Source organism: Salvia miltiorrhiza, chromosome 5 (assembly GCF_028751815.1).
Source record: "Salvia miltiorrhiza cultivar Shanhuang (shh) chromosome 5, IMPLAD_Smil_shh, whole genome shotgun sequence".
In the NCBI taxonomy this organism is placed as follows: Eukaryota; Viridiplantae; Streptophyta; class Magnoliopsida; order Lamiales; family Lamiaceae; genus Salvia; species Salvia miltiorrhiza.
This window is the reverse complement of record NC_080391.1, coordinates 7,726,893-7,741,760: the sequence shown is the minus strand read 5'-3', so window position 1 is coordinate 7,741,760 and position 14,868 is coordinate 7,726,893. Positions and strand designations below refer to the sequence as shown.

Here is a 14,868-nt window from a genome sequence, read left to right as displayed (position 1 = left end):
TGTATTCAACCCGTAGTGTTGAGCGGAATTTCTATGTCTAAGAGGGTGTTTGGCTGAGCTTATAAGCTCCTTCAAAGTGTTTGGGAAAATAAGCTCCTAAACAGCTTATAAGCTCCAAAAATAAGCTCCAAGAGCTTATAAGCTCCCAAAAAAATAAGTTTCTTTACCCTAACTTATTTTTTTATAATCTCATATGCAACAGTCTTTTTACAAAGATTTTTCAACTATAATTTATTACTTTCATCATATACCATTCAATTTAATTTTTCTTCGATTTTTTCTCTCTAAAAAAATATTTTCTCTCTCTAGCTTATAAGCTCAACTATCCAAACACTTTGACAACTTATAAGCTCTTAAAAATTACAGCTTATAAGCTCTTGAAACATCTTATAAGCTCTTTAAAATAAGCTTAGGCAAACACCTCTAAGTCATAACAACTGAATGTTTCCGCAGCTATTGCTTTTTTTGTTGATATAATGATACATGTCTATTTATTTTTAAAAAATTCATTGAAAGAGAACTAACATCATTTAAAAAGGGATACAAATAAAAAAACAGTAGCAATTTTTTATATTTACATATATGATCAGTAAGTCTTTTATTGTAGTGGATCCACCTGTGCCTAGAGCATCGGATACTAGAGTTATATTTCTTTTGTTCCATTAATCTTAACATATTTTTCTTTTTAAATAATCCCAATAAATTTGGCATATTTTTATTTTGGATAATCATTTTACATTACATTTTATATGTGAGCTATACAACAATATAATCTTATTATTTGAAATAACCATGGTGAAAAGAAACAAACAAAGTTTAATAGGGTGGAGAGAGGATTTAGCAAATCGAATTATAAAAAATGAAAGAAAAATGATTAATTATTATAATCTTAAAAGAAGAAGGTCAAAACACAAATCGACCATTGTTTTTTTATTTAATAGACCCTAGCGCCAAATCACTGTGTTTGATTTACTGTTCATCCATAATATTTTTTTAATGGGATGCAGATAATTAATTCAAATATATTCTATTATCGACGAGTAGGTGAAGATTTTTCCGCATAAGATAAGACCCACTTATAAATTTGTCCCCCCAAAAGACCCACTTATAAGTTAATACTAATTCCTAGCGTTGATCTGAACCACATTTCACTTGTTAATTGAGTTTGTCACAAAAAAAGAACTTTCTATACGAAATAACATCCCAATTATGCAGCGGGTTGGGCACATCCAATGCAAGGTTTATCCATACAATTATTGACAACTCAAGAGGCTTCATCATTGCAGAAATAAGTGAATTAGAAAATAAGTGGTGATATGAATAGATGGAAATTGAATTAGTTATGTGGTTGAAATGAAAAGCAGTTTCAAATTGAACGTCTCGTGGAATAAATTCTTTATTTACATGCCACAAAATTGGGCTTTTTTTTCATATGCATTTACAATTAATACAAAGGAACGCATCTGATCCCCGTTTCTAACCCACCCCCAATGGCCGTACCAATATCAACTTTTGGGCTCACCAGTCATCACCTATTTTTTTATTATGTGAATAGGCGAAAGTACCCACTTTTATAACTTGTCTTATAAAAGTACCCACCCAAGCCAAAGTCCAAAAAGTCAAAGCCGACATGCTTGGTTTTTTGGAAAATCAGACCTGACATGCTTCGGTTTTTGTAAAATGTCTAACTCACGTCAATTTCACAAGTTTAAAATGTGATGAAGAGACAATAATTGCCCAACTCACGTCACTTTCACATTCTAATGTATACTGTATGTTTGAAAATTTATAAAAAAATTAGCTTACGTTTGCATTATAAAAACATTAGTAAGAGGACTAAAAATTTCACTATTATGTGTATTATGCAACAAAAAAATATTTAGAAACCAATGAAACAATTAGCCGCCGGAAATTCATAGCCGTGAACAGTAGCCGGCGGTCCAAATTATACACGGCTACTGGTCAGCGGCTATGAACTTCCGGCGGCTAATTACTCCATTTGTTTCATAATATTTTTTTGTTGCATAATATACATAATAGTGAATTTTTGAGCCCTCTTAGTAATATTATATTATAACACGAATACCTTAATTTAGAGTTTTTATTTAAATTTTTAATTTTATTTTTTTTATATTACAAGAAGTATACATTGATGTCAAATATGAGAGATACTGAATCTGCCAAAAATTGGATTATAGTGGGGTAAAAATACTCACTTTATGCATGATTTGATTGAACACAAAATAATACAGTAAACACATAAAATAATAGGCTATTTTTAAAGAAAACACTTGAAACTCCTGAAATGTAAACACAAAAATATTTTAGCTCTAAAAAAACAATTAGCCGCCGGAAATTCATAGCCGTGAACAGTAGCCGGTGTTCCAAAATATACACGGCTACTGGTCAGCGGCTATGAACTTCCGGCGGCTAATTAATCCATTTGTTTCATAATATTTTGTTGTTGCATAATATACATAATAGTGAATTTTTGAGCCCTCTTAGTAATATTATATTATAACACGAATACCTTAATTTAGAGTTTTTATTTTAATTTTAAATTTTATTTTTTTATATTACAAGAAGTATACATTGATGTCAAATATGAGAGATACTGAATCTGCAAAAAATTGGATTATAGTGGGGTAATAATACTCACTGTATGCATGATTTGATTGAACACAAAATAATACAGTAAACACATAAAATAATAGGCTATTTTTGAATAAAACACTTGAAACTCATGAAATGTAACCAAAAAAATATTTGAGCTCTAAAAAAACAATTAGCCGCCAGAAATGCAAATCCGGTCGTACTAGCCGTGTGAAATTTTTCACACACGGGTAGTGAATCCGGCTACGATTTTGTGGCGGCTAAAAGTTTTTTTGGGAGCAAAAAATCATTTTGAAGTAATACATATGGTTGTAAAATTTTTTACCTTGTTATTTCTATTTATTTGTTAATGTTTTAGTCAAAAAAGTACATGTCCACATGAAATAAGAGATAAGGTGACTGCACAAATTTGGATTGTAATGAGGCTTTAATGCTCACTTTCTGCATGCATTTGATTGCACATTGAATAATAGATTGAAGTGTACTGAATGAATGAACAATACATTTCACGTGAATTTGTACAAAGGAATCTAATATTAGTCTATAATTGCTACACTTGTGAATGAGAAAACATAAATCCAAATACTCGTAGAAAGAGCATTCAGTTAAAAAATTGAGAATTTGAAACCCTCAAAGATTTGAGAAGTGGTTTGTGCGATAGTTGGTGCAATTGGTGTTCAAATTCTACTTGAAGAGGTGATTTTCTCATATATTGTTTGTGTAATTAATAGTTTGAATGTTTTATGTTATATTTATGAGAATTTTTAAAGTGTTTATGCATATTTTAATACTACATTTTATGTGTTTTTATAGATGGAATTCGTTAGATACATATATGTGAGATACAACGGACTCGTCGATGGTATACACTATGTTGGTGGGGATACAGAGGTCCTTCCCCTCGTCAACGAAACTATTGAGAGCCTGATGTGCAGCGTCAACAATATTATGAGGACGCATTCGTTGAGCTCGAGCTACCAATTGTATTATTTGGCGACCAATCTATTTGGTAGGGAGATGAAATGTGGCTTGGCCACAGACGATGACGTGGAAGCCTTGTTGGCAACTGCCGACTATCCCATGGTGTACGTTGAGCACTACAACGGTCCGATTGTAGAAGAAGCCTACATCCCTACTTTTAATTTTGCTGAACCTTCGGGACACGTAGATGAAGCACAATGCAGTCAGTATGAGACGCCGTATTATCATCATACGTCGTTTCATGGTGTCCAGAGCTCGCCTCCACGACAATATTTTAATTGGGATGGACAACCGCTAGACGAATCTGCATGGAATCAAACCGAAAGGCTTAATGAAGTATGTGGGAGATTGAACGATGTGCGGACAGATGATGAACCTGAGCACGAAGCTGAAGGCTCGGTTGCATCAGGAGACGATGATGATTCTGATGACGAAGAATTTGACCCTGCGCTGGAGGTGGGCACTGCTTCTGATGCCTCTGAGGATTTATTAGACGACGATCTAATTGATTTCACGGAGACCGAGCGAGCAGGTTGGATCCGACAACCGACAGCCGAGACCGGTGATCTAACTAATTGGTTAGTTCCCTTGATTCCAGTGGACGCCTCGGCTTCGCTGGTTGCTCGCGAGAGTGACCCTTCTAGAGTTGATGATCTGCAGAAGAATTCTTTTTACAACAGCAAAGACGACCTGATCATTGCTGTTGGTTTGTGGAACATGAAGCGAAGCACTGAGACAAAAGTTGTCCGCTCAGATCCGGGACGAGTCTATTTCTCGTGCAAGCACTCTGACAACTGCAATTTCGATCTTCGTGCGTCTGTTCACGGCCGAGGGATGTGGAGAGTGCATAAGTTGAAAGAGCATTCATGCGAAGGGGACTTGCGCACAGCTAAAAAAATCAAGGCGCACTCGAAGGTGGTGGCAGCGTTTGTGGCAAACAGAATACGCGATGATGGAGAGGTCATTAAGCCGAAATCCATCATGGCTGAGTTAGTACGCGATTTCGGCATCAAAATCAAATATGATGTCGCGCTGCGTGCAAGAAATCTCGGGATGGATATGATATACGGTCGAGTTGATGATTCGTTCCTCCTACTCCCAAGATATCTGTATGCCCTGAAGGAAGCGAATCCTGGCACCGTATATGATTTGGACGTAGATGTAGACTGCCGGTTCAAACATTTGTTTGTTGCTCTGTGGGCTTCCATCTCACCTTTCTACTTTCACCTTCGACCAGTGATTGTGGTTGACGGCACACACCTGAAGGGCAAAAATAGTGGCATTTTGTTTGTCGCCGTGACAAAAGACGGAAACGAGGCAGTTTTTCCCTTGGCGATCGGTGTCGGTCCGATCGAGAATGATGAGTCGTGGAAGTGGTTTATGTCACATCTGAGAGGTGCTTGCGGCGAGCCCGATAACTTACTTATTGTATCTGATGCGCATGTCTCCATCGCTAATGCTGTGAAGAGCGAGTTTCCAAATGCTACTCACGGTATTTGCTACTACCACTTGTTGAACAAGATGAAGGGTTACGGGCCCGGTGTTGCTGAGCTTTTCCGCCAGGCTGCATACGCCTACGAGCAATCAGATTACACGCGTGCAATGTCAGCCATGGCTGCTCTGAAGCCAAAGGCGTACGAGAAGTTGTTGCGCGTAGGCCCGGAGAAGTGGGCACGATCACAATGTCCTGTGTCCCGTTACAGTTTCCTTACATCCAATGCCGCCGAGAGTTTTAATGCACGTTTGCTGTGGGCCAGGCGTCTTCCAATCTGCTCGATGTTGGAGGCAGTCAGATTAGTTGTCGAGCAGTGGTTCAACGACAGGCTTGCGGCCGCACAAGAGAGCGATGAAAATCTGACTCCGGAGGCAAAACAGAAGCTCAGTGCAGAACTTGTAAAAAGTCGTCGTTACACAGCCAAGAGGACCACCGAGAGAAAATACAGGGTTCGTGCTAGTGGTCGCCATTATATGGTTGACCTTCAAAAGCAGAGCTGTGAATGCAACGAATTCAACGAGGACCAGATGCCGTGTTCTCATGCGATTGCAGCCATTACGTATGTCATTTCTATTCATGACCATTATTAAATAACAAAAAGTATAATCGTTTGTTTTGCAGTGAGGCGAACGAGTCAGTGGAGGATTACGTGCACTCTTACTACTGGAACAGTTCACTAGTTGACACATACTCTGGTGACGTTAACCACTTGCCTCCCATAGAGAATTGGAATATTCCTTTCCGAATTGCATCTCAGCTTATTTTACCAAATCTCTCTCGGCGACAAGCTGGTCGTCCAAAGGAAACTCGAGTTCGATCCGCAGGTGAAAGACCGACTCAAAACACATCAACAGCGGAGGCATCAACTAGTAGCAAGAAACGAGCACCCAAAACGTGTGGTCTATGTGGCGGGTCTGGTCACACACGTCGATCGTGCAAGGGTACGGCCACCGATGCGTAGTCGTATTTATTTTTCTGTTTTATTTAAGTTCATTTAGAGTTCCCTAGTTTATTATATTATTCTAATTATTATGATATTATTTCAATTTCATTGTTCTTTTCTTTTAAATATTAAATAATTATTATTATTACATTAGAAATAGAAATGAATTACTATATAATTTTGATAAAAATATCATAAGTTGACCGGATTGATGGATTAAATCATAACGTTGTAATTTGAAGAAATTCGATAAATTAAGTTTGAGTTAAACAATTTATAATGAACTAGGAACTAAAATGATTAAAAAGCCGCCACAAAATGTGCCTAAAAAATGTGTAGCCGTGGGTAGTTACATTAGAACGGCTAATCCACACGGCTACACTTTTGTGGCGGCTAATTGTTCTATTTTGGTTTGTTTGACGTTGATAAATATATTCAACTGTAATATTTGACAAATTCAAACGACAAATCAGACTTACTTAACAATGATCACCATTTACATGTCACTACAATTATGAGTTGAAATTATGAATGAGAATTTGGGAAAACCAACAACTTGTACTAATAATTTTAGAATATACCATTACAGAGTTTGAGATTATGTGATTATGCATTAAACATGTCATTTAAGTTTGAAAAACGACTTAGCCGCCACTAATTAGTTTTTAAAGATGTAGCCGTGGGTAATGAAGATTGCCACGGCTAATCCACACGGCTGCACTTTTGTGGCGGCTAATTAGTTTTTTCATCTTATCTTACAGTTTTATATGCATCACAAGTCATCATGGCAGTAAATATAGATAAAATGATACTAGAATGTAATATAAAAATGTTGTTAAACAAAATAGTCATAAGGATGAAAATACACTATCAAAGTGTATTGGGGGTCGTGCAGAACTCAAAGATGGCACTGCCTATCTTGTGCCTATACTCCTGAACATGGTCATTGCCCCATGACAGGCTCGGCGAGTCTGCGATCAAACGCTCTACAGCCATGCACGCGAAAACACCAGAGCTCCATCGGTCAGCCTGTGAGAACTGCTCGGCAGGATCGGCATACTCGATCTGGAGCTGACGCCATTCGAGATTCTGTCTCGGGTTCTCCACAATGCGTGTCCGCTCGAACCAAAGGGACACCTCAAGCACCCGGTAGAAAAGGAGGCCCAAAGGAGCAAGAGCGCGCAGCATGTCGTGGCGTTCCTGTGCCAGGATCCGATACAAGTTCGGATCAAAGACGCGGCATTTACCCGTGAGCATATCAATGCTACAGATAACGAAACGCTGAAGGACAAACACAGGAACAATGACCTGTACATGAAGAAATAATTGATCAACAATCATTATTGATCAACAGTCAAAGTTATTTATGATGTAGGTGTAATTGTGTACCGCAATGGCATCCATCCAATCTCCCTGACTCGATGAGGTACCCCTGCCATACACTGAATACATACGGTTGGCGTGCGGCTGCCACCCCATCACAATTGCCTCAGAGTTTATAAAACGCTGCTCTGAAGGAGAGCTAAACATACGGCGCGCATTCGCCATAAGCTCATTGTATTCTCTATCCAAATAAGTCTGCAAAGAAGAAAAACATTATTTCAAATAATACTTTATTATAAACGCAAAATATGTTAATGCTTACGAAGAATTCCGCATCCAATATGATATGGCTCCTGTCATCGATGTCCTGAAGCAGGTCTGTACCGCTCACCAGCCTATGCCTCAGCGTCATCATGTACGCATCTACATGCTGCACATACTTTAATGTTAATATTAAGTAAACACTGAGGGTACAACATGTAACAAGTGCATCAAAAATATTAGATACCTCGGGCTCGAGCTCTTTAGTCCTGTTCATGAGAGTCACCCAAAACTGCCTCTTGATCGGGTGCCCACTCTCTGTCACCACCAACTTCCTGTAGTTCCCACCACGGAGACGCTCCGCCATACGAGTAAATCCCTGAATATACTTGTTGTCGACGGGTTTCGGCTCGTTGCTGTGAACGTATGGGGATCTCAGCGCAGCCGAAGGCTGCCGCTCACGGTAGCTTCGGCGCAGTTGCGCATCCTCTGGTGGTGGTGGACAAACACTGAGGGGAATGGCAGGTGTTGCCCCAGAAGCAGAAGCTCCCTATATTTACATTAAAACAACACAAGTTAAACATATAAACAGTCCATAAATGACACGTAATTTCAATTAGAAGTAAAATTTAAAACAAATACTGAGCTTTTACCCCACTAAACTGCTGCCATAAACGCTCCATCTCTTCCTGAGAATATCCAGCCTCGGCCAGAATCGGCAGCGAAGAACGAGGCGGCTCGAATGGGTGTGCTGAGCTCGAGGGCTGCTCAGTGTACGAGTAGCGTGGCCCCAGATATGGGGTCAACTGTAGGCCAGCCCCAAAAGTCGTGGGCACACCAAAACCAGTATGCGGGCCCGGTGGGGTTTGATAATCATCACTGCCGGAGTGACCCGCGTCCCTAGCAGGAGACCTCTGCTGCGATGGCGCATCCTCGTGCTCGGGCTCGGTCTCGGGCTCGGCCTCGGGCTCGGGCTCACGTCGCCTGTCCGATTGAGGTCTTGGAGCAGGCATGGGCTGACGTACATCGGTGCTATGCGAGCATCGGCAACGCATACACCCAAAGGTCTCCTCGGCCCAATTCTTCAGCCTCGTGAATAGGCCCTCCTCCACACGCCTCGCCACCCGGCCCTCACTCTCGCGCACCATCTGTTCCATGCGCTGCCACTCCTGCTCGCTCAAACCAGAAGGCCCATGAGCAGCACTGCTCTCTCCCCCGTATCTGGGCCTCCTTTGACTCTGTGACCTCCGCCCGGAAGTCACGGGGCGATCGTCGCCGCCACTCTGATCCCGCTGGCCACTGCTCGACGAGGACGAAACCACCTGTGGTCTCTGCCGCTTTCCCCGATCTTCGCGCCTTGAACTGCGACGTCGGGGTGCCCTCTGAATAGATGCCTCAGAGCGGTCCCCACCACTCATGTCCGCTCGAGGATGCCTCTGGCCGAAGACGCCCGGACCTGGAAACTGGACATCTCCGTCATTCGCGACCGATAGCCACCAGTGCGTCGTCGCCTCCTGCTGTTCGGGCTGCAACTCATAAAGCCCGTTCTCCTACAATAAAAAATATATGTACATGATGATTAATATTCATAACATCAAATATAATGTCATAATAAACACTTAAATTATTACCGGTGACTCAAATAGGGGCTGCAAATCTTCCTTGATTTTACTCCTGAAGGTCCACCTCTTGAATCTAGGTAATATCCCGGCATTATGTATAGCGACGGCTCTGCCCAAGCCGGGAACAACCTCAAGACCCCAAGTATATAGAGCCCAAGAAGGCCCATAGAAGTGGTACTTCCATTCTTTCGACATCTTCCTCATCCTGTAGTTCAAGCGATTATATGCCGCTGCACCCCAAGGAAATGTGGAGAACTCCGACAAGTCCTCCACCAAAGCCCACGTCCAGATCTCCACGGGTCGTGGCAAATCCACGCCCAAAACAAATGCGTGTAGCACCAACAGGTGGGCCACACGCAGTGCTATCGAGCCGTCGGGGTCGACAATCTCCGTCCACCTCTCGAAAAAAATGTTTGCCAACTCCTGAACTGACAAGCGCTGCCCGCCACAAACTCGTGTGTAGGCTACACAATTCTTCAAATTGTGGGTTGCTGTTGGATCGAAACGATGTGGCCCAAATGGCAATCCGGTCACAAGAGCGAATGCGGCGTGATCAAGGCAAACCTTCCTGCCGTTGATGTAGAACCACATCACATCGTCACAATCCAGCAAAGAACGAGAGACAATATGGTGCAATGCCATGTTGCACCTGTTGCCCGGATCCCAATCCAACAAATGTCCAAAGCAACCCTGCCTGAACGTGGTCTCCAGTGCGTCGCCCCCAATTTCCCTCAGTTGCTCGGGTACAAGGGACAAATAACTGGTCTTGTAGTAAGAACTGATCTGCGTCCCGGGGCGATTTATTGTTTCGGGCCTCCGATAACCCATCTATTCAATACCAAAAATATATCAATTAAAAAGCCAAAATATAATTAATTAAGAAACACCAACTAAAAATAACACAAAATTTAATAATAACATAAACGTGAAAAACATGAAAAAATGTAATAAATTTTAAACATTATGAAAAACATGAAAAAATGTTATTATTCAAATAAATACTTATTCTATATCATACCATACACGAATTCAATTCTTAGGTTGGCAGTCAGATTTAAATTATTGAATTAATTTATTTATTGAAATGATTATAAAATTAAACTAAATCAAATTATATACTAAGTAATTCAAGAAAATAACATAAGTAATTCAACCAAATAGAATTATTATTATTATTATTAATTCACGAAAATAATTATGTACATGTAGAGGATCTTCTCGTTAGTTTCAATTTATGCACTACCCAATTCAATTCTTTGGTTGTGTATTTTATTTAAATTATTGAAATGATTTTAAAATTAAACTAAATCAAATTATATACTAAGTAATTCACAAATAACATAACTAATTCAACCAAAATGACTACCCAATTCACGAACATAATTAAACACAAGTAATTCGAATTAAACAATGTCACCAAAATAATTCACGAAAATAACATGCTTCAACTTGTTGTGGAAAATAACATCCTTATTCAAGAATTTAAATAAAATCAACGAAATAGGATACTTACTTCGTTTGAAGAAGAAGCCATGGTATATGCCTTCAAGTTGAAAAAATCGTGCAAGCCCTCCTTCAAGTTCAAAAAAATTGATTCTCATTCAAACATGGGACAAACAAGAAAAACAAAGCAAAAAAAAAATATTCATTCCAATTTACCTTCGGTGTATGCAAGACGTGAATGCTCTCCTCTCTCTCAAAAATGGACCAGATGCTCTTTCTCCTCTATCTCTCTTTCTCGGCTGCCTCTCTCTCTCACTCTCTCTCAAAAAATAAACAGATGCCGTGAATTCAAATTGGAATGCGGCTAGGTTAAAAGTTGTAATTGTTATACATGTAAATGGCCCCAATTCAAACCTTCTTGGTCAAACAACCCTTCAATTGCCTTGTGAATTTGAGATACAGCCGTGTACATCCCCCAATAAAGCTTCCGCGATTCTCGCCTATCTGTATAGCCGTATGAATTGTCCAATCACCCTTTAAGCTTATAAATTAAAAAAATAAAGGTTTTCGTGTATAAATAGAAGAAATAGTAGTAAATTAAGGGTAAAAAATACGAATATTATATAAAATGATATGAAAAATTATTTTAAACACATTTAATAACTTACCCGCCACAAAAGTGTAGTCGTACGATTTAGCCGTGAGTAGTTTCTTACCCACGGCTAAGGAAGACGGCTACGATTTTTCTGGCGGGTACTTGGTGGCATGGTGTATTATGTTTCAGTGATTCATAATATATGATTTTTTAATTTTTTTATCCATCATTTGCTATTATTTTATGTGTTACAATATTAATTCATATTCCAATCAAATAAACTAAATAAATTTAGACTTATTGAGTTGATTTTGTCAATCTCCTTCTCGTGAATTTACTGCAAAGAAGAAATAGACCCTATAAAGCTGCATTGTAGCCGTATGAATTGTCCAATCACCCTTTAAGCTTATAATTAAAAAAAATTAGGTTTTCGTGTATAAATAGAAGAAATAATAGTAAATTAAGGGTAAAAAATACGAATATTATATAAAATGATATGAAAAATTATTTTAAAGACATTTAACAACTTACCCGCCAGTACTTAGTAGCCGTCCTCTGTAGCCGTGAGTAGTTTCTTACCCACGGCTACGTCAGCCGGATACATATTTCTGGCGGGTACTGGGTTGTAAGGTGTATAATGATTCATTGATTCATAATATGTGATTTTGTAGTTTTGTTATCGACTAGTTGCTATTATTTTATGTGTTACAATATTAATTCATATTCAATCAAATAAACTATATAAATTTAGACTTATTGAGTTTATTTTGTGAATCTCCTTCTCGTGAATTTACTGCAAAGAGATTGTCACCCTATAAAGCTGCATTATGCCCGTGAATTGTCCAATCACCCTTTAAGTTTATAATAATTATACAAATTATGGCTGTTTAAAAATTTAAAATCAACAATATTATGAAACTAGAATTTTTTTAAAGCTAATTAAGTATTTACCCGCCTGTTAATACTAGCCGGTCCAAGTAGCCGCTGGGATCCATTTCCAGCCGGCTACTTCTAACGGCTACGATTAACTGCCGGGTAATTATTGTATTAGCTTCAAAAAAAACTTGTTTCATAATACGTTTCATTTAATTTTTTTTCAACTTTCTTATAGATGTTTAATAACATGAAAACATGTCCTTATTTTTTCGAACTTAAGGCATTTTAGGGTTACAAATAATGACTTAAGTTAGCAAATAATGTCATTTCCTCAGATTTAGAGTCATATTTAACTACCTCTCTTACACATTTTCTTACACAAGTGTACTTGTGTAAGAAAAGTGTAAGAACTTTTACGGAAAACGATGCAAGCCTATCACCATCAATTACAAAGTGGGTAGTTTTATAAGACATCTTATATGGGTGGGTAATTTTGTAAGATAACTAACCAAAGTGGGTACTTTAAATTCCATCCCTTTTTTATTTTATTTTATTGATATCTGTAAAACATTGTTTAATGTCATAAAAATGGGTATGCATATTAGGAGAAATGTTTTTTTTTTCTTCTTTTTCTCAAGAGAGGATCGATCATTCCCCATTTCCCTCCTTGGTGAATATATTGGGAGAAATATTATGCGAACATATTTTATTTGAGCATTTTATATGAGCAACACTCATATTATTGTTATCTTTTTATACATTTATTTTAACTTTAATACTTCATAAATTATTATTGAAATTATTACATAAAAATCAAAGCTCAATTTGTTCTTTTTGTTATTATTTGAAGTTAAAAGGAAAAACAACTAACTAAATCGAACTTTGATTTTTATTTAATTTAAATAATTAATAATCTCAATAATAACTTATGATATATTAAAATTAAAATAAATATATAAAATAAAAAATAACGCAAAAGTGGATTAAATTAATTTAAGTGATACCAATATAAAATTTGTAGCATAATATTTCTCAAATATGTGTGCAATGGTAAAATGAATATATCATAGGTGATAAAGTTGCCCGAAATTTCGGGTTAAAGGATGAATAACTATAGAATGGCAATTAATATTTATTGCATACACTGGATGCAGTCATAATTTATCGCATAAAGCAAAGGAATGTGTCTTTATCTTCTGCTAAAACTTATCTAAAATATTTTGAGAATGGAAGGCTAGAAGAATGTGGATTATTCATCTTCCATAAGGAAAAGATTTTGGGTCATTAATTAGTATCACCTTTCAAATTTGTGAAAAGAAGATGAACAAGTCATTATTGCCAGTTATTTCAACAATACCACTTATCAAATTCTAACCAAGTAAAATAAATCACACATATTTATAAGTAGATAATGATACGGTGTATCATGAGATTCTTGCTTCTTCCATTTTCCCGTGACCTTCGCTTCTCATTTCTTGCTACAGATTACAGCGCGCCTCTCAAAACCAAACAATTGTTGTTTTTCAACATATAGTTTATGAAAAATGTAATGTAAAAGTTTTGCTTTGTTAATCCATATATATCGGTGGCCAATCTATCAACTTTTGTCACTGTTCAATATTTGAGTATAGTTATTAATTTATATAATTCCATTCACGTACAAGCACACTTCTCTATTAGGCCACCTACTGAGTTAGCGCACTTAATTTTAATCTGCCACCATACATGACCAGAAGCAGTTTTCACCATCTCAAAAAAAGGAGAAGAAGAAGAAGAAATGTGTGTAGACCAAATGACAGCTAACTGAAATATTTCACATATCCTTATTAAGTATCTCACATTAAATGGTAGTATATATTTTGACTTAATTACGTAAATGGATATTGTAAAAACATGAGGCAAATTTACAATAAGGGCCTGTTTCATATGGGTTTAAAAATTAAATTAATATGGATTTATGTAGTGTTTGATATTATGTGTTACTAATATGGTCAACTCCAGGTTTATTCCAAGACCCTAGCTTATTTTGTGGGATTAACCCACACTAATTATCCCACCTCCCCCATGGGATTAACTCACACAAATTATTCCACCCCCTCCATAGGCTACTAATTTAGGTATTTGATATGTTAATCCAACCTATTTCAATGGATACCAAACACTTTTTGGGATTAATTACCAATGATATCAAACACCCATCCGAGATTAGAAATCATGACTAATCCACACTAAATTATCAGGATAATTTATATCCTAATTAATCCAATACTGAAAATCAAACGGGCCCTAAAGATATCGGGACCATAAAATCTTTCAGGTATAATATCATCAATAATATTATAGAGTAATGCTAAACAGCCACATTGTGGCTACCCATAATTTACTTAAGTAGAAAATAATTTAATTTATTTAACTTATTTTTTAAAATAAAAATAAGATTTAGTTATTTTATCATATTCTCTACATTATAGTAATTTTTTTGCAATTTTTTGATAACTTTTTTATTTTTATTAAAAAATAAATAAATAAATAAAAAATGCAAAAAAGATTTAAAAAAATAAGTACAATGTAGATAATATAATAAAATAACTAAATCTTATTTTTATTTAAAAAATAAATTAAATAAATCAAGATTATCTTTATTATATTAGTGTGTGGGTGCCCATAATGTGGCTGCATAGATTTATTGAATATTATATACCGAATCATCACAATA

General features: G+C 37.2%; 2 protein-coding genes across 2 annotated transcripts; one reads left to right on the top strand and one right to left on the bottom strand.

Moving 5' to 3' along the window:
• Positions 1–3,422: 3,422 nt before the first annotated feature.
• On the top strand, positions 3,423–6,091 carry LOC130985673 (uncharacterized). Its single transcript, XM_057908751.1, has 2 exons — positions 3,423–5,648; positions 5,711–6,091. The coding sequence occupies exons 1-2, from the start codon at positions 3,427–3,429 to the stop codon at positions 6,048–6,050; spliced, it is 2,562 nt and encodes an 853-aa protein (XP_057764734.1). The 5' UTR covers positions 3,423–3,426; the 3' UTR covers positions 6,051–6,091.
• A 740-nt stretch (positions 6,092–6,831) lies between these two features.
• On the bottom strand, positions 6,832–11,270 carry LOC130985671 (uncharacterized). Its single transcript, XM_057908749.1, has 8 exons — positions 10,898–11,270; positions 10,752–10,811; positions 9,248–10,066; positions 8,270–9,166; positions 7,864–8,166; positions 7,678–7,785; positions 7,422–7,610; positions 6,832–7,340 (listed from the first exon to the last, which is right to left on the bottom strand). Exons 2-8 carry the CDS (start codon positions 10,770–10,772, stop codon positions 6,903–6,905), a joined length of 2,775 nt encoding a protein of 924 aa, XP_057764732.1. The 5' UTR covers positions 10,773–10,811; positions 10,898–11,270; the 3' UTR covers positions 6,832–6,902.
• Between the last annotated feature and the right edge of the window lie 3,598 nt (positions 11,271–14,868).

What these genes read in the sequence shown, in the direction of transcription:
- LOC130985673 (XM_057908751.1), top strand. Translation starts at nt 3,427, where the DNA reads ATGGAATTCGTTAGATACATATATGTGAGATACAACGGACTCGTCGAT. An exon ending in CATGCGATTGCAGCCATTAC is followed by an intron (nt 5,649 to 5,710) that starts GTATGTCATTTC and finishes TTTGTTTTGCAG; the next exon opens with TGAGGCGAACGAGTCAGTGG.
- LOC130985671 (XM_057908749.1), bottom strand. Translation starts at nt 10,772, where the DNA reads ATGGCTTCTTCTTCAAACGAA. An exon ending in TGGCTTCTTCTTCAAACGAA is followed by an intron (nt 10,067 to 10,751) that starts GTAAGTATCCTA and finishes GGTATTGAATAG; the next exon opens with ATGGGTTATCGGAGGCCCGA. An exon ending in TATTGGATGCGGAATTCTTC is followed by an intron (nt 7,611 to 7,677) that starts GTAAGCATTAAC and finishes TCTTCTTTGCAG; the next exon opens with ACTTATTTGGATAGAGAATA.